The 18,498-nt window shown below is 45.3% G+C and overlaps 1 protein-coding gene across 1 annotated transcript in view; it reads right to left on the bottom strand.

The window, feature by feature from the left end:
- The window catches only part of LOC119360275, a 23,681-nt gene extending 6,188 nt beyond the window's left edge, over positions 1-17,493 (bottom strand). Inside the window, exons 1-4 of the mRNA XM_037625985.1 lie at positions 17,222-17,493; positions 15,096-15,222; positions 14,774-15,006; positions 2,723-2,997 (exon numbers count right to left, since the gene is read on the bottom strand). Coding sequence (XP_037481882.1) covers positions 2,723-2,997; positions 14,774-15,006; positions 15,096-15,222; positions 17,222-17,493 — 907 coding nt within the window. The remainder of the gene's footprint in view (positions 1-2,722; positions 2,998-14,773; positions 15,007-15,095; positions 15,223-17,221) is intronic.
- Between the last annotated feature and the right edge of the window lie 1,005 nt (positions 17,494-18,498).

Below are 18,498 nucleotides of genomic sequence, written 5' to 3'. Positions count from 1 at the left end.
GTGGGTCAATCACAAGGTTAGATGGGGGAGCATCATGTACTGGGAATCACTTCTTTGTAGAAAAGTTTTGCAAAGAGAATCTGCACTTCGAAAGAACAATTTGCAAGAAATTTTTGCATGGGAATATGCATTTTGCAAGAAAATATTGTAAAAAAAAATTTGCAAGAAATTTTTGCAAGAAAAATTTGAAAGGGAACCTGCATTTTTGCTAGAAAATATTCTAAGATTTTTTCTGCCAGAAAAAGCCATACGAATTCAGAACGTATTAACTGCGGTGTCCGGTGTGTACAAAGGCTGGCTGTGGCAGCAAAGAAAAATGCGATTCAAATTAAAATGGCCTTTAATGCTATGCTATGTGGGTAGCATCTGTAGCTTCTGCCTCTTGTACATGCATGGTAGACATGGTTAGTGAAGATTAACTCGTGGCCGTTGAATGAAAAACATACAATGGACGGCGAATGGAGGGGTGGGGCCGTGCACCCATGGACACCGGATGATTTCCGAATTTAGAGATGACAACAAAAACATGTCTACAATGAATTATGTTCTTTTCCTTATCTTCAATAATTAGTTATTCTTAAAAACATGTTAAGACATATTATGCTAAGAGATTATCTTTTAAATAAAAGAAGACAGACCTTTTCTCATGGTTTATCTCTCCTCCATCTCAATGTTTATCCTGTTGGAACGAAGCCCTCTAGCCACCTCTATTTTCATTCAAACGGAGGTGGAAGAAGAAAAACAGTGGACACAAGATTTTCTTGCCGACTACGAACGCCGCCACCGGCGCTCAAACGCCTCAATTTTTTATTCTTTATAGTGGCTACATGGCTTAGGGCCAGTTCTTTTAGCCTCATGATTCTCCAGAATCGTGATTCTGGGAAACTGCCCAGAGAATCATCTGCCCACAGAATCGTCTGCCCAGTTCTTTTCTGTGATTCTAACCTATGATTGTTGTATGAGTTGTGTGCTGAAATGTCTGTAACGCCCCTAGACCGACGTGTGTGATATATATGCAACACTTGGTTATTTTGAACACGAAAACGAGTTGCAAATCTCATGAAGCATATAATATTACAATATAGAGCAAGTTGCAAAATCATAAATTGCTTAGTATTACAATTTAGGACCAAAGTTGGAAATATTATATAGTGCTAAATATTACAAGTTAAAAGCAAATTGCAAACTACAAATAGATGGACGCTCTCAAGGTACAAGACTGACAGCAATAGCCTCACGTGTAGCGTTCATGGTACCATCATCTTCAGGTGGTAAAGCGTTGGCACCTGTAAACGGTTGTGCAGGTTGCACGTACGCATCATTGTCAAACTTGTCAAAATGCTCGTCACGTAATTTGCTATCACGGATGTAGTTGTGAAGACACATGCACGCAGTGATGATCATCTTTTGGGTCTCCGGTTTGTACCGTGGTATGCCTTGGAGAATACGCCATTTCATCTTGAGAACACCAAACGTTCTTTCGACAACATTTCGCAAAGAAGAATGACGATGGTTGAATGTCTCATACCTCCCCATGGGAGGGTGTTATTGGAAATCGGGTACATGATACCGTTGTCCTTTGTATGGTGCTAGATATCCAACTCTGTTTGGATATCCAGAGTCGACAAGGTAGTATTTATCTACAATAAGACATAGGAGGTTAACAAGAAGGTACAGTAGTATCACCATAATAACATGTGTACATACAAGAGATTATCTGTTGGTGGTTGTGGGAAATGCTCATAACGAACTATAGCATCGCTCTATACACGTGTGTCATGAACAGATCCGGGCCATCCAGGAACAACAAAAGTGAACCTCATATCAAAATCACACACTGCCATGACATTTTCACTTGTGTACCCTTTTCTGTTCCTGTGTTGGGGCTCCAATTCTTTAGGCACAACCACTTTAATATGTGTTCCATCTATGGCTCCAATAGCATTTTTGAAATGAGGCCAGAACCTTGTTTTTCTAAGTATGGGATGAGGTTCAGAGAAGGATGGATCCATTGGTCTAATGTAGTCACCGGCCATGTGGTCCACACACTCCAAAACCTCATGGAATTTTTTGTTAGTGACAGAACGACTATGTGCAAACCGATCTGCAACATTGTCAGTGGTCTGCGTTGTTCCCAAAGTCCATAGAAAAAGTGCCAGCGCTTCTTTGGATGATATGTTGCAAGTTGACTTAAGCCCATACTTCTCAACCAAACAGATCATGTAATGGGTAAAACACTGACCTCCTCATTCTGAACATAGCATAGAAAGCTTTTGGATCCTTCTCCTTCTCTTCCACCCATTGGAGGCCTGTAACAAGTGGTAATCTTCTTGACGCATACGGCAATGATTTGCTTGACGACGCCATTTCCAAAGCAAATGCAAGCATTCCAGCCTCAAATTCCTCATCTTCTTGCTTTTTTTATCCATCTGCCACAACCACATACACACATAGGAGGTTACCACAATTCGGTACAGTAGGAAAAGAGTAGCTCATAACAAGGTGCAGTAGGAAAAGAGTAGTTCATAAGAAGGTGTAGTAGCAAAAGAGTACTTCATAAGAAGGCAAACAACATAATTCAAGTCGGTACAAGTTCAAAGCAAATACAATGGTTCAACAAAATAAAATAGTTAACTACGATACAAGTTGAAAGCATTTGAAACATAGAGGTTCTACTTATTGTTGAACTCCCATGTTTTGTTTATCCATAGAAGCCTCGCACTAGGCTCGTGACCCTTGAAGGCAGAGAAAACATCACGATTTGTCTGATCCCTAAATAGTTGTGAAGCATAGAAATGAACATCACTCCCAGGTGCACCACCATCCGCCTCTACCATGGCCATCATTTCGTGAATCTCCTCTCTTGCTGAAACTTGAGTTGCATCTCTCTTGTTCCTTGAATCAAACAGGTCCACCATACGCACAAATGCCTCATTTTTTGCATGCTCACTTGCCCACTTTTCATTCATCTTAGGACTTGGCGAATAAGGACATGCCCTTGAAGGAAATATGCCCTAGAGGCAATAATAAAGTTATTATTTATTTCCTTATAATCATGATAAATGTTTATTATTCATGCTAGAATTGTATTTTCCGGAAACATAATACATGTGTGAATACATAGACAAACAGAGTGTCACTAGTATGCCTCTACTTGACTAGCTCGTTAATCAAAGATGGTTATGTTTCCTAACCATGAACAATGAGTTGTTATTTGATTAACGAGGTCACATCATTAGTAGAATGATCTGATTGACATGACCCATTCCATTAGCTTAGCACCTGATCGTTTAGTATGTTGCTATTGCTTTCTTCATGACTTATACATGTTCCTACGACTATGAGATTATGCAACTCCCGTTTACCGGAGGAACACTTTGGGTACTACCAAACGTCACAACGTAAATGGGTGATTATAAAGGAGTACTACAGGTGTCTCCAATGGTCGATGTTGGGTTGGCGTATTTCGAGATTAGGATTTGTCACTCCGATTGTCGGAGAGGTATCTCTGGGCCCTCTCGGTAATACACATCACATAAGCCTTGCAAGCATTACAACTAATATGTTAGAGATGATGTATTACGGAACGAGTAAAGAGACTTGCCGTTAACGAGATTGAACTAGGTATTGGATACCGACGATCGAATCTCGGGCAAGTAACATACCGATGACAAAGGGAACAACGTATGTTGTTATGCGGTCTGACCGATAAAGATCTTCGTAGAATATGTAGGAGCCAATATGGGCATCCAGGTCCCGCTATTGGTTATTGACCAGAGACATGTCTCGGTCATGTCTACATTGTTCTCGAACCCGTAGGGTCCGCACGCTTAAGGTTACGATGACAGTTATATTATGAGTTTATGCATTTTGATGTACCGAAGGTTGTTCGGAGTCCCGGATGTGATCACGGACATGACGAGGAGTCTCGAAATGGTCGAGACGTAAAGATTGATATATTGGAAGCCTATGTTTGGACATCGGAAGTGTTCCGGGTGAAATCGGGATTTTACCGGGTTACCGGGAGGTTACCGGAACCCCCCGGGAGCCATATGGGCCATCATGGGCCTTAGTGAAAAGGAGAAAGGGACAGCCCAAGGTGGCTGCGCCTCTTTCCCCTCCCCTAGTCCTATTAGGACTAGGAGAAGGTGGCCGGCCCCCCTCTCTCCCTTCCCCTCCGAGGAATCCTAGTTGGACTAGGATTGGGGGGAGGAATCCTACTCCCAGAGGGAGTAGGACTCTCCTGCGCCTCCCTCTTTGGCCGGCCAGCCTCCCCTCCTCTCCTCCTTTATATACGGAGGCAGGGGCACCTCTAAACACACAAGTTGACACAAGTTGATCCACGTGATCGATTCCTTAGCCGTGTGCGGTGCCCCCTGCCACCATATTCCTCGATAATACTGTAGCGGAGTTTAGGCGAAGCCCTGCTGCTGTAGTTCATCAAGATCGTCACCACGCCGTCGTGCTGACGAAACTCTTCCCCGACACTTTGCTGGATCGGAGTCCGGGGATCGTCATCGAGCTGAACGTGTGCTCGAACTCGGAGGTGCCGTATTTTCGGTGCTTGATCGGTTGGATCGTGAAGACGTACGACTACTTCCTCTACGTCGTGTCATTGCTTCCGCAGTCGGTCTGCGTTGGGTACGTAGACAACACTCTTCTCTCGTTGCTATGCATCACATGATCCTGTGTGCGCGTAGGAAATTTTTTGAAATTACTACGAAACCCAACAGTGGCATCCGAGCCTAGGTTAATGATGTTGATGTTATATGCACGAGTAGAACACAAGTGAGTTGTGGACGATACAAGTCATACTGCCTACCAGCATGTCATATTTTGGTTCAGCGGTATTGTTGGACGAGACGACCCGGACCAACCTTACGCGTACGCTTACGCGAGACCGGTTCCCTCGACGTGCTTTGCACAGAGATGGCTTGCGGGCGACTGCCTCTCCAACTTTAGTTGAACCAAGTATGGCTACGCCCGGTCCTTGCGAAGGTTAAAACGGAGTCTATTTGACAAACTATCGTTGTGGTTTTGATGCGTAGGTGAGATTGGTTCTTACTTAAGCCCGTAGCAGCCACGTAAAACATGCAACAACAAAGTAGAGGACGTCTAACTTGTTTTTGCAGGGCATGTTGTGATGTGATATGGTCAAGGCATGATGCTGAATTTTATTGTATGAGATGATCATGTTTTGTAACCAAGTTATCGGCAACTGGCAGGAACCATATGGTTGTCGCTTTATTGTATGCAATGCAATCGCGATGTAATGCTTTACTTTATTACTAAACGGTAGTGATAGTCGTGGAAGCATAAGATTGGCGAGACGACAACGATGCTACGATGGAGATCAAGGTGTCGCGCCGGTGACGATGGTGATCATGACGGTGCTTCGGAGATGGAGATCACAAGCACAAGATAATGATGGCCATATCATATCACTTATATTGATTGCATGTGATGTTTATCTTTTTATGCATCTTATCTTGCTTTGATTGACGGTAGCATTATAAGATGATATCTCACTAAATTATCAAGAAGTGTTCTCCCTGAGTATGCACCGTTGCAAAAGTTCTTCGTGCTGAGACACCACGTGATGATCGGGTGTGATAGGCTCTACGTTCAAATACAACGGGTGCAAAACAGTTGCGCACGCAGAATACTCAGGTTAAACTTGACGAGCCTAGCATATGCAGATATGGCCTCGGAACACGGAGACCGAAAGGTCGAGCGTGAATCATATAGTAGATATGATCAACATAATGATGTTCACCGATGAAACTACTCCATCTCACGTGATGATCGGACATGGTTTAGTTGATTTGGATCACGTGATCACTTAGAGGATTAGAGGGATGTCTATCTAAGTGGGAGTTCTTTAATAATATGATTAATTGAACTTAAAATTTATCATGAACTTAGTCCCTGATAGTATCTTGCTTGTTTATGTTGATTGTAGATAGATGGCTCGTGCTGTTGTTCCGTTAAATTTTAATGCGTTCCCTGAGAAAGCAAAGTTGAAAGATGATGGTAGCAATTACACGGACTGGGTCCGTAACTTGAGGATTATCCTCATTGCTGCACAGAAGAATTACGTCCTGGAAGCACCGCTGGGTGCCAGGCCTGCTGCTGGAGCAACGCCAGATGTTATGAACGTCTGGCAGAGCAAAGCTGATGACTACTCGATAGTTCAGTGTGCCATGCTTTACGGCTTAGAATCGGGACTTCAACGACGTTTTGAACGTCATGGAGCATATGAGATGTTCCAGGAGTTGAAGTTAATATTTCAAGCAAATGCCCGGATTGAGAGATATGAAGTCTCCAATAAGTTCTATAGCTGCAAGATGGAAGAGAACAGTTCTGTCAGTGAGCATATACTCAAAATGTCTGGGTATAATAATCACTTGATTCAATTGGGAGTTAATCTTCCAGATGATTGCGTCATTGACAGAATTCTCCAATCACTGCCACCAAGCTACAAGAGCTTCGTGATGAACTATAATATGCAAGGGATGAAGAAGACTATTCCCGAGCTCTTCGCAATGCTAAAAGCTGCGGAGGTAGAAATCAAGAAGGAGCATCAAGTGTTGATGGTTAACAAGACCACTAGTTTCAAGAAAAAGGGCAAAGGGAAGAAAAAGGGGAACTTCAAAAAGAACGGCAAGCAAGTTGCTGCTCAAGAGAAGAAACCCAAGTCTAGACCTAAGCCTGAAACTGAGTGCTTCTACTGCAAGCAGACTGGTCACTGGAAGCGGAACTGCCCCAAGTATTTGGCGGATAAGAAGGATGGCAAGGTGAACAAAGGTATATGTGATATACATGTTATTGATGTGTACCTTACCAATGCTCGCAGTAGCACCTGGGTATTTGATACTGGTTCTGTTGCTAATATTTGCAACTCAAAACAGGGACTACAGAATAAGCGGGCACTGGCAAAGGACGAGGTGACGATGCGCGTGGGAAACGGTTCCAAAATCGATGTGATCGCGGTCGGCACGCTACCTCTACATCTACCTTCGGGATTAATATTAGACCTAAATAATTGTTATTTGGTGCCAGCGTTGAGCATGAACATTATATCTGGATCTTGTTTAATGCGAAACGGTTATTCATTTAAATCAGAGAATAATGGTTGTTCTATTTATATGAGTAATATCTTTTATGGTCATGCACCCTTGAAGAGTGGTCTATTCTTACTAAATCTCGATAGTAGTAATACACATATTCATAATGTTGAAACCAAAAGATACAGAGTTGATAATGAAAGTGCAACTTATTTGTGGCACTGTCGTTTAGGTCATATCGGTGTAAAACGCATGAAGAAACTCCATACTAATGGACTTTTGGAACCACTTGATTATGAATCACTTGGTACTTGCGAACCGTGCCTCATGGGCAAGATGACTAAAACACCATTCTCCGGTACTATGGAGAGAGCAACAAATTTGTTGGAAATCATACATACCGATGTATGTGGCCCGATGAATATTGAGGCTCGTGGCGGATATCGTTATTTTCTCACCTTCACAGATGATTTGAGCAGATATGGATATATCTACTTAATGAAGCATAAGTCTGAAACATTTGAAAAGTTCAAAGAATTTCAGAGTGAAGTTGAAAATCATCGTAACAAGAAAATAAAGTTTCTACGATCTGATCGTGGAGGAGAATATTTGAGTTACGAGTTTGGTGTACATTTGAAAAATTGTGGAATAGTTTCGCAACTCACGCCACCCGGAACACCACAGCGTAATGGTGTGTCCGAACGTCGTAATCGTACTTTACTAGACATGGTGCAATCTATGATGTCTCTTACTGATTTACCGCTATCATTTTGGGGATATGCTTTAGAGACGGCCGCATTCACGTTAAATAGGGCACCATCAAAATCCGTTGAGACGATGCCTTATGAACTGTGGTTTGGCAAGAAACCAAAGTTGTCGTTTCTTAAAGTTTGGGGCTGCGATATTTATGTGAAAAAGCTTCAACCTGATAAGCTCGAACCCAAATCGGAGAAATGTGTATTCATAGGATACCCAAAGGAAACTGTTGGGTACACCTTCTATCACAGATCCGAAGGCAAAACATTCGTTGCTAAGAATGGATCATTTCTAGAGAAGGAGTTTCTCTCGAAAGAAGTGAGTGGGAGGAAAGTAGAACTTGACGAGGTAACTGTACCTGCTCCCTTACTGGAAAGTAGTTCATCACAGAAAACTGTTTCAGTGACACCTACACCAGTTAGTGAGGAAGCCAATGATAATGATCATGAAACTTCAGATCAAGATACTACTGAACTTCGTAGATCAACCAGAGTAAGATCCGCGCCAGAGTGGTACGGAAATCCTGTTCTGGAAGTCATGCTACTAGATCATGATGAACCTACGAACTATGAAGAAGCGATGGTGAGCCCAGATTCCGCAAAGTGGCTTGAAGCCATGAAATCTGAGATGGGATCCATGTATGAGAACAAAGTATGGACTTTGGTTGACTTGCCCGATGATCGGCAAGCGATTGAGAATAAATGGATCTTTAAGAAGAAGACTGACGCTGATGGTAATGTTACTGTCTACAAAGCTCGACTTGTCGCAAAAGGTTTTCGGCAAGTTCAAGGAATTGACTACGATGAGACCTTCTCACCCGTAGCGATGCTTAAGTCCGTCCGAATCATGTTAGCAATTGCCGCATTTTATGATTATGAAATTTGGCAAATGGATGTCAAAACTGCATTCCTGAATGGATTCCTGGAAGAAGAGTTGTATATGATGCAACCAGAAGGTTTTGTCGATCCAAAGGGAGCTAACAAAGTGTGCAAGCTCCAGCGATCCATTTATGGACTGGTGCAAGCCTCTCGGAGTTGGAATAAACGTTTTGATAGTGTGATCAAAGCATTTGGTTTTATACAGACTTTTGGAGAAGCCTGTATTTACAAGAAAGTGAGTGGGAGCTCTGTAGCATTTCTGATATTATATGTGGATGACATATTACTGATTGGAAATGATATAGAATTTCTGGATAGCATAAAGGGATACTTGAATAAAAGTTTTTCAATGAAAGACCTCGGTGAAGCTGCTTACATATTAGGCATTAAGATCTATAGAGACAGATCAAGACGCTTAATTGGACTTTCATAAAGCACATACCTTGACAAAATTTTGAAGAAATTCAAAATGGATCAAGCAAAGAAAGGGTTCTTGCCTGTGTTACAAGGTGTGAAATTGAGTAAGACTCAATGCCCGACCACTGCAGAAGATAGAGAGAATATGAAAGATGTTCCCTATGCATCAGCCATAGGCTCTATCATGTATGCAATGCTGTGTACCAGACCTGATGTGTGCCTTGCTATAAGTTTAGCAGGGAGGTACCAAAGTAATCCAGGAATGGATCACTGGACAGCGGTCAAGAACATCCTGAAATACCTGAAAAGGACTAAGGATATGTTTCTCGTATATGGAAGTGACAAAGAGCTCATCGTAAAAGGTTACGTTGATGCAAGCTTTGACACTGATCCGGACGATTCTAAATCGCAAACCGGATACGTGTTTACATTAAACGGTGGAGCTGTCAGTTGGTGCAGTTCTAAACAAAGCGTCGTAGCGGGATCTACATGTGAAGCGGAATACATAGCTGCTTCGGAAGCAGCAAATGAAGGAATCTGGATGAAGGAGTTCATATCCGATCTAGGTGTCATACCTAGTGCATCGGGTCCAATGAAAATCTTTTGTGACAATACTGGTGCAATTGCCTTGGCAAAGGAATCCAGATTTCACAAAAGGACCAAACACATCAAGAGACGCTTCAACTCCATCCGGGATCTAGTCCAGGTGGGAGACATAGAGATTTGCAAGATACATACGGATCTGAATGTTGCAGACCCATTGACTAAGCCTCTTCCACAAGCAAAACATGATCAGCACCAAAGCTCCATGGGTGTTAGATTCATTACAGTGTAATCTAGATTATTAACTCTAGTGCAAGTGGGAGACTGAAGGAAATATGCCCTAGAAGCAATAATAAAGTTATTATTTATTTCCTTATAATCATGATAAATGTTTATTATTCATGCTAGAATTGTATTTTCCGGAAACATAATACATGTGTGAATACATAGACAAACAGAGAGTCACTAGTATGCCTCTACTTGACTAGCTCGTTAATCAAAGATGGTTATGTTTCCTAACCATGAACAATAAGTTGTTATTTGATTAACGAGGTCACATCATTAGTAGAATGATCTGATTGACATGACCCATTCCATTAGCTTAGCACCTGATCGTTTAGTATGTTGCTATTGCTTTCTTCATGACTTATACATGTTCCTACGACTATGAGATTATGTAACTCCCGTTTACCGGAGGAACACTTTGGGTACTACCAAACGTCACAACGTAAATGGGTGATTATAAAGGAGTACTACAGGTGTCTCCAATGGTCGATGTTGGGTTGGCGTATTTCGAGATTAGGATTTGTCACTCCGATTGTCGGAGAGGTATCTCTGGGCCCTCTCGCTAATACACATCACATAAGCCTTGCAAGCATTACAACTAATATGTTAGTTGTGAGATGATGTATTACGGAACGAGTAAAGAGACTTGCCGGTAACGAGATTGAACTAGGTATTGGATACCGACGATCGAATCTCGGGCAAGTAACATACCGATGACAAAGGGAACAACGTATGTTGTTATGCGGTCTGACCGATAAAGATCTTCGTAGAATATGTAGGAGCCAATATGGGCATCCAGGTCCCGCTATTGGTTATTGACCAGAGACATGTCTCGGTCATGTCTACATTGTTCTCGAACCCGTAGGGTCCGCACGCTTAAGGTTACGATGACAGTTATATTATGAGTTTATGCATTTTGATGTACCGAAGGTTGTTCGGAGTCCCGGATGTGATCACGGACATGACGAGGAGTCTCGAAATGGTCGAGACGTAAAGATTGATATATTGGAAGCCTATGTTTGGACATCGGAAGTGTTCCGGGTGAAATCGGGATTTTACCGGGTTACCGGGAGGTTACCGGAACCCCCCGGGAGCCATATGGGCCATCATGGGCCTTAGTGAAAAGGAGAAAGGGACAGCCCAAGGTGGCTGCGCCTCTTTCCCCTCCCCTAGTCCTATTAGGACTAGGAGAAGGTGGCCGGCCCCCCTCTCTCCCTTCCCCTCCGAGGAATCCTAGTTGGACTAGGATTGGGGGGAGGAATCCTACTCCCAGAGGGAGTAGGACTCTCCTGCGCCTCCCTCTTTGGCCGGCCAGCCTCCCCTCCTCTCCTCCTTTATATACGGAGGCAGGGGCACCTCTAAACACACAAGTTGACACAAGTTGATCCACGTGATCGATTCCTTAGCCGTGTGCGGTGCCCCCTGCCACCATATTCCTCGATAATACTGTAGCGGAGTTTAGGCGAAGCCCTGCTGCTGTAGTTCATCAAGATCGTCACCACGCCGTCGTGCTGACGAAACTCTTCCCCGACACTTTGCTGGATCGGAGTCCGGGGATCGTCATCGAGCTGAACGTGTGCTCGAACTCGGAGGTGCCGTAGTTTCGGTGCTTGATCGGTTGGATCGTGAAGACGTACGACTACTTCCTCTACGTCGTGTCATTGCTTCCGCAGTCGGTCTGCGTTGGGTACGTAGACAACACTCTCCTCTCGTTGCTATGCATCACATGATCCTGTGTGCGCGTAGGAAATTTTTTGAAATTACTACGAAACCCAACAGTTAGCAATTGCCGCATTTTATGATTATGAAATTTGGCAGATGGATGTCAAAACTGCATTCCTGAATGGATTTCTGGAAGAAGAGTTGTATATGATGCAACCAGAAGGTTTTGTCGATCCAAAGGAAGCTAACAAAGTGTGCAAGCTCCAGCGATCCATTTATGGACTGGTGCAAGCCTCTCGGAGTTGGAATAAACGTTTTGATAGTGTGATCAAAGCATTTGGTTTTATACAGACTTTCGGAGAAGCCTGTATTTACAAGAAAGTGAGTGGGAGCTCTGTAGCATTTCTGATATTATATGTGGATGACATATTACTCATTGGAAATGATATAGAATTTCTGGATAGCATAAAGGGATACTTGAATAAAAGTTTTTCAATGAAAGACCTCGGTGAAGCTGCTTACATATTAGGCATTAAGATCTATAGAGATAGATCAAGACACTTAATTGGACTTTCACAAAGCACATACCTTGACAAGATTTTGAAGAAATTCAAAATGGATCAAGCAAAGAAAGGATTCTTGCCTGTATTACAAGGTGTGAAATTGAGTAAGACTCAATGCCCGACCACTGCAGAAGATAGAGAGAATATGAAAGATGTTCCCTATGCATCAGCCATAGGCTCTATCATGTATGCAATGCTGTGTACCAGACCTGATGTGTGCCTTGCTATAAGTTTAGCAGGGAGGTACCAAAGTAATCCAGGAGTGGATCACTGGACAGCGGTCAAGAACATCCTGAAATACCTGAAAAGGACTAAGGATATGTTTCTCGTATATGGAGGTGACAAAGAGCTCATCGTAAAAGGTTACGTTGATGCAAGCTTTGACACTGATCCGGACGATTCTAAAATCGCAAACCGGATACGTGTTTACATTAAACGGTGGAGCTGTCAGTTGGTGCAGTTCTAAACAAAGCGTCGTAGCGGGATCTACATGTGAAGCGGAATACATAGCTGCTTCGGAAGCAGCAAATGAAGGAGTCTGGATGAAGGAGTTCATATCCGATCTAGGTGTCATACCTAGTGCATCGGGTCCAATGAAAATCTTTTGTGACAATACTGGTGCAATTGCCTTGGCAAAGGAATCCAGATTTCACAAAAGGACCAAACACATCAAGAGACGCTTCAACTCCATCCGGGATCTAGTCCAGGTGGGAGACATAGAGATTTGCAAGATACATACGGATCTGAATGTTGCAGACCCGTTGACTAAGCCTCTTCCACGAGCAAAACATGATCAGCACCAAAGCTCCATGGGTGTTAGATTCATTACAGTATAATCTAGATTATTGACTCTAGTGCAAGTGGGAGACTGAAGGAAATATGCCCTAGAGGCAATAATAAAGTTATTATTTATTTCCTTATAATCATGATAAATGTTTATTATTCATGCTAGAATTGTATTTTCCGGAAACATAATACATGTGTGAATACATAGACAAACAGAGTGTCACTAGTATGCCTCTACTTGACTAGCTCGTTAATCAAAGATGGTTATGTTTCCTAACCATGAACAATGAGTTGTTATTTGATTAACGAGGTCACATCATTAGTAGAATGATCTGATTGACATGACCCATTCCATTGGCTTAGCACCTGATCGTTTAGTATGTTGCTATTGCTTTCTTCATGACTTATACATGTTCCTACGACTATGAGATTATGCAACTCCCGTTTACCGGAGGAACACTTTGGGTACTACCAAACGTCACAACGTAAATGGGTGATTATAAAGGAGTACTACAGGTGTCTCCAATGGTCGATGTTGGGTTGGCGTATTTCGAGATTAGGATTTGTCACTCCGATTGTCGGAGAGGTATCTCTGGGCCCTCTCGGTAATACACATCACATAAGCCTTGCAAGCATTACAACTAATATGTTAGTTGTGAGATGATGTATTACGGAACGAGTAAAGAGACTTGCCGTTAACGAGATTGAACTAGGTATTGGATACAGACGATCAAATCTCGGGCAAGTAACATACCGATGACAAAGGGAACAACGTATGTTGTTATGCGGTCTGACCGATAAAGATCTTCGTAGAATATGTAGGAGCCAATATGGGCATCCAGGTCCCGCTATTGGTTATTGACCAGAGACATGTCTCGGTCATGTCTACATTGTTCTCGAACCCGTAGGGTCCGCACGCTTAAGGTTACGATGACAGTTATATTATGAGTTTATGCATTTTGATGTACCGAAGGTTGTTCGGAGTCCCGGATGTGATCACGGACATGACGAGGAGTCTCGAAATGGTCGAGACGTAAAGATTGATATATTGGAAGCCTATGTTTGGACATCGGAAGTGTTCCGGGTGAAATCGGGATTTTACCGGGTTACCGGGAGGTTACCGGAACCCCCCGGGAGCCATATGGGCCATCATGGGCCTTAGTGGAAAGGAGAAAGGGGCAGCCCAAAGGTGGCTGCGCCTCTTTCCCCTCCCCTAGTCCTATTAGGACTAGGAGAAGGTGGCCGGCCCCCCTCTCTCCCTTCCCCTCCGAGGAATCCTAGTTGGACTAGGATTGGGGGGAGGAATCCTACTCCCAGAGGGAGTAGGACTCTCCTGCGCCTCCCTCTTTGGCCGGCCAGCCTCCCCTCCTCTCCTCCTTTATATACGGAGGCACGGGCACCTCTAAACACACAAGTTGACACAAGTTGATCCACGTGATCGATTCCTTAGCCGTGTGCGGTGCCCCCTGCCACCATATTCCTCGATAATACTGTAGCGGAGTTTAGGCGAAGCCCTGCTGCTGTAGTTCATCAAGATCGTCACCACGCCGTCGTGCTGACGAAACTCTTCCCCGACACTTTGCTGGATCGGAGTCCGGGGATCGTCATCGAGCTGAACGTGTGCTCGAACTCGGAGGTGCCGTAGTTTCGGTGCTTGATCGGTTGGATCGTGAAGACGTACGACTACTTCCTCTACGTCGTGTCATTGCTTCCGCAGTCGGTCTGCGTTGGGTACGTAGACAACACTCTCCTCTCGTTGCTATGCATCACATGATCCTGTGTGCGCGTAGGAAAATTTTTGAAATTACTACGAAACCCAACAGCCCTCTTCTTCCCACCCTTAGCACGATTAGGACGAGGTGTAACCTGAGTTTCATCACCTTCACAACCAGACTCATCATCCAAATTGATTCGAGACGTAGAACCTTGATATGTTGGCATTGGCACCCTCGCATGCTCATTTGTGACACAACAAGCATCAAACACCTCCTCCATTTTATCCTCCTCCGCAAGTGCAGCGTACCGAAACTTGCTAGCCTGCGGACGTGCCTGCAATGAAATAGCACACATTCATGTTAAATGAAATGAAAAATCCAACATGACTCCCAGTTTAATAAAATGACAAACAACAAAGGTACCTTCAACTCCAATGCCCACCACTCATTTGTAGCAGCAATGGTCTTCGTATAAGGATCTCTTCCAATGCCAGAAGCTTTTTGAACCAATGTCTTCCATATGGCATAATCACCTCTACATGCATCCCACCTGTTTTTTAATTGCAAGTGCGAATAGCCACGCCCAGAGCGCTCATTGAACTTAGTAAGCAAATTAGCTTGTCCTACATCAGACAAAGTGGTGCCTCCAGGGGCCCGGTTATTTGCTCGCACCTCCTCTACGCACACATCCATATAAATGGAATGAGCCGCACTATCCCAAATTGCTTTTGGATACTTCACTTTCTCCATCTACAACATCAATATGTGAACGTTTAAATGTAAACTATTTTTTTACTAAGCAGCAGTCATTTCATACCACTACAAAATTCATACAGTAGCAATCATTCATGCAATTTTTCATTGCTATAAACAGAGTTCGAACAGTAGCAATCAATCATACAAATTTCGTAACCAAATAACCATACAAATCGAAAACAGCATAAGCAAACAAGTAGCCGTATAATTTTTTTGATTCATGCAAACAGAGTTGAACTAATATGTAACAGAGATATGACAGAGAGAAGGGGAGAAAGGATGAGATAGAGAGGAGCTCACCAACACCGGCGAAGTGGGCTCGGTCGACGCCGGGGCCTCCTGCTGCAGGGCGGTTGGGTCGGGGTGGGGAAGCCGGTTCGCCTCCTGCTGCCGGCGCCGAGGGGTCGGGGGTGGCTGTGGACTGGACGGGGAAGCCCTGTAGAGGACCGCCGCCGGCGGAGCTGACGATTTCGGGGCGGGGAATCCGGCTGGCGGCGCCAACCCTAGGTCGAACGGGGATGGGGATGAGCGACGGGGAGGAGCGACTGGGGGGAATCGACGAGTACTTTGGGCTGGGCCTCTCTGTCGGTCGGCTGGCCCGAGTGGCATATTGGGGGTAATTTCTACATCCAATAGGGGTATTTGCTAAAACTGAATCGTTTTGCTTTGCGGGAATCGCCAGAATCGTCAAGTTTGCTCGATTCCGAAATACACTGCCGATTGTGGGTGATTCTAGACGATTTCTGGAGAAGCAATAAGTTCTTTTGCGATTGTGATTTTCCAGGCAGTGATTCTTCAGAATCGAGTCCAAAGAACTGGGCCTTACACTTGGCTCAACCAAAACGAAATGATTACACGGCCTTTTATACATGCGGCGCTTAGCAACTTCTTCCTGAGGCACTCGCGCACAGACCCGCACGAGCTCCTGGAGACCCGGCCTGCACACCTACGCACTAATCCAACTAACAAGGCAACGACCTGCATGCATCCTTATCTACTGCGCGCTAACTTTCCTCAACGGTCGGCCAATAACCAGCTAAATACATGCATGTAACTAACTAATCAAGATTATTACTAACATTTTCCCTTAATTTTGATTCGCCGTGGCCAGAGTTGCTACAGCTCGCGTCGTTGTCGTCGTCACGGTCGTGATCTAGCCCGCGGATCCAACCTGGCGCACCGGCGCCGGTCGTACCGTGCTCCGTCACGACTCCGGCGACACACCCCGAGCTCCTTCTTCACCGGCGACAAACATCTGGTGTCCCTCTGTGCCCCGCACGTCCCGCGCGCACCCGACGCGCCCGACCGCACCAGTGCGTCCCGCACGTCCCGCGCGCACCCGACACGCCCGACGAGTCCGACCACACCACACGTTGTGGACTCACCGTGCACCGCCTCCACGTCCGTCATGGCAGCCACAGCTTCTCTTCCCGGCGCACTGACGCCGCCGGCCGCAACTACGGCCGATTTCCTCAAGCACGAACTCGAGCCACACCTGTTACAACACATACGGGGGGTTCTTATACCCTGGGGCGCGCCAGGGCACGTAGCCCATGCCCCAGTCCACGCCGAGCGCCTCGTCCGGCCCGCTCTGCCCAATCCCGCGACATGCACGCACACATCCTGTTGTGCGAGCCTGCCTAGGACTAACTCCACGTTCCCCCCGATCTCGCCAATAGAACGCACACACGCTGCACTCGTGCACGGACACGCCCGTGCACACCACACACACGCACACACACACAACCCGCCGTGGACCCGATGCGCCCAACGCGCCTGGCGCGCGCCCATACACGCGCCCGACGCGACAAGCTCGTCGCCATGGTTGCTGCCGCCCGACGCCACCGTATGCTTCCAGCACGAGCCGCCGTAGATGCCGTGCAACGCGGCCACCTCGCCGGCCGCTGTCGCCACCGCCGCCGATGCAGCTACCACAGCGCTGCGCCCCGTCGAGCGCCACTTGCTGCCACTGCCGAAACCCGCAGCTCCGTGCGCCGCCGTGCCGCGTCTCCGTGCCTCGTGCCACCGCGCTCTCCGTGCGCCGCAGCCTCCATGTCCGTTGCATGCCACGGCCGCCTCTCGAACTTGGCTCTGATACCAATTTTTGGAACCGAAGCCCTCTAGCTACCTCTCCTCTCAAGAAAAAGAGTGGACACAAGATTTTCTGGCCGGCGCCGAACGCCGCCACGGGCGCTCAAACGCCACAATCTTTTCTTCTTTACAGTGGCTACATGGCTTACACTCGGCTCAACCAAAATGAAGTGATTACATGGCCTTTTATACCCGCGGCACTTAGCAACTACTTCCTGCGGCACTCGCGCACACACCCGCACGAGCTCCTGGAGACCCGGCCTGCACACGTACGCATTAATCCAGGTAACAAGCCAACGACCTGCCTTCATCCCTATCTACTGCGCGCTAACTTTCCTCAACGGCCGGCCACTAACCAGCTAACTACATGCATGCAACTAACTAATGAGTACTATTAACATATCCTACAAGGCACTTCTAAGATAGCATCATTGTACATACACAAGAATAATGAATCACCGCATCTATTCCCTGATTCAGTTACAGATACATATACAGGCGTGATCCCTACATGCAGGGCCACGATGAGATGAGGGCGATCGACTAGGACGCCCTACACTCTAGGCGGTATGGTTACAACAGAAAGAACGTGTTACAATGGTACATACAACGTGACAGTTCAACACCCCCCTCAGTCCGAACGGCGCCAGGCAAGACGTTCAGACTGGACCGGAACTCACGAAACACGGAAGAAGGCAGCCCCTTGGTGAAGACATCGGCAAACAGGGAGGTAGTCGGTGTTGGAAATATGCCCTAAAGGCAATAATAAAAGTATTATTATTATATTTCCTTATTCATGATAATTGTCTTTTATTCATGCTATAACTGTATTATCCGGAAATCGTAATACATGTGTGAATACATAGACCACAATATGTCCCTAGTGAGCCTCTAGTTGACTAGCTCGTTGTGATCAACAGATAGTCATGGTTTCCTGGCTATGGACATTGGATGTCGTTGATAACGGGATCACATTATT

The sequence above is a fragment of the Triticum dicoccoides genome, chromosome 2B (genome assembly GCF_002162155.2).
Source record: "Triticum dicoccoides isolate Atlit2015 ecotype Zavitan chromosome 2B, WEW_v2.0, whole genome shotgun sequence".
In the NCBI taxonomy this organism is placed as follows: domain Eukaryota; kingdom Viridiplantae; phylum Streptophyta; class Magnoliopsida; order Poales; family Poaceae; genus Triticum; species Triticum dicoccoides.
This window is presented reverse-complemented; position numbering and strand designations above follow the sequence as displayed.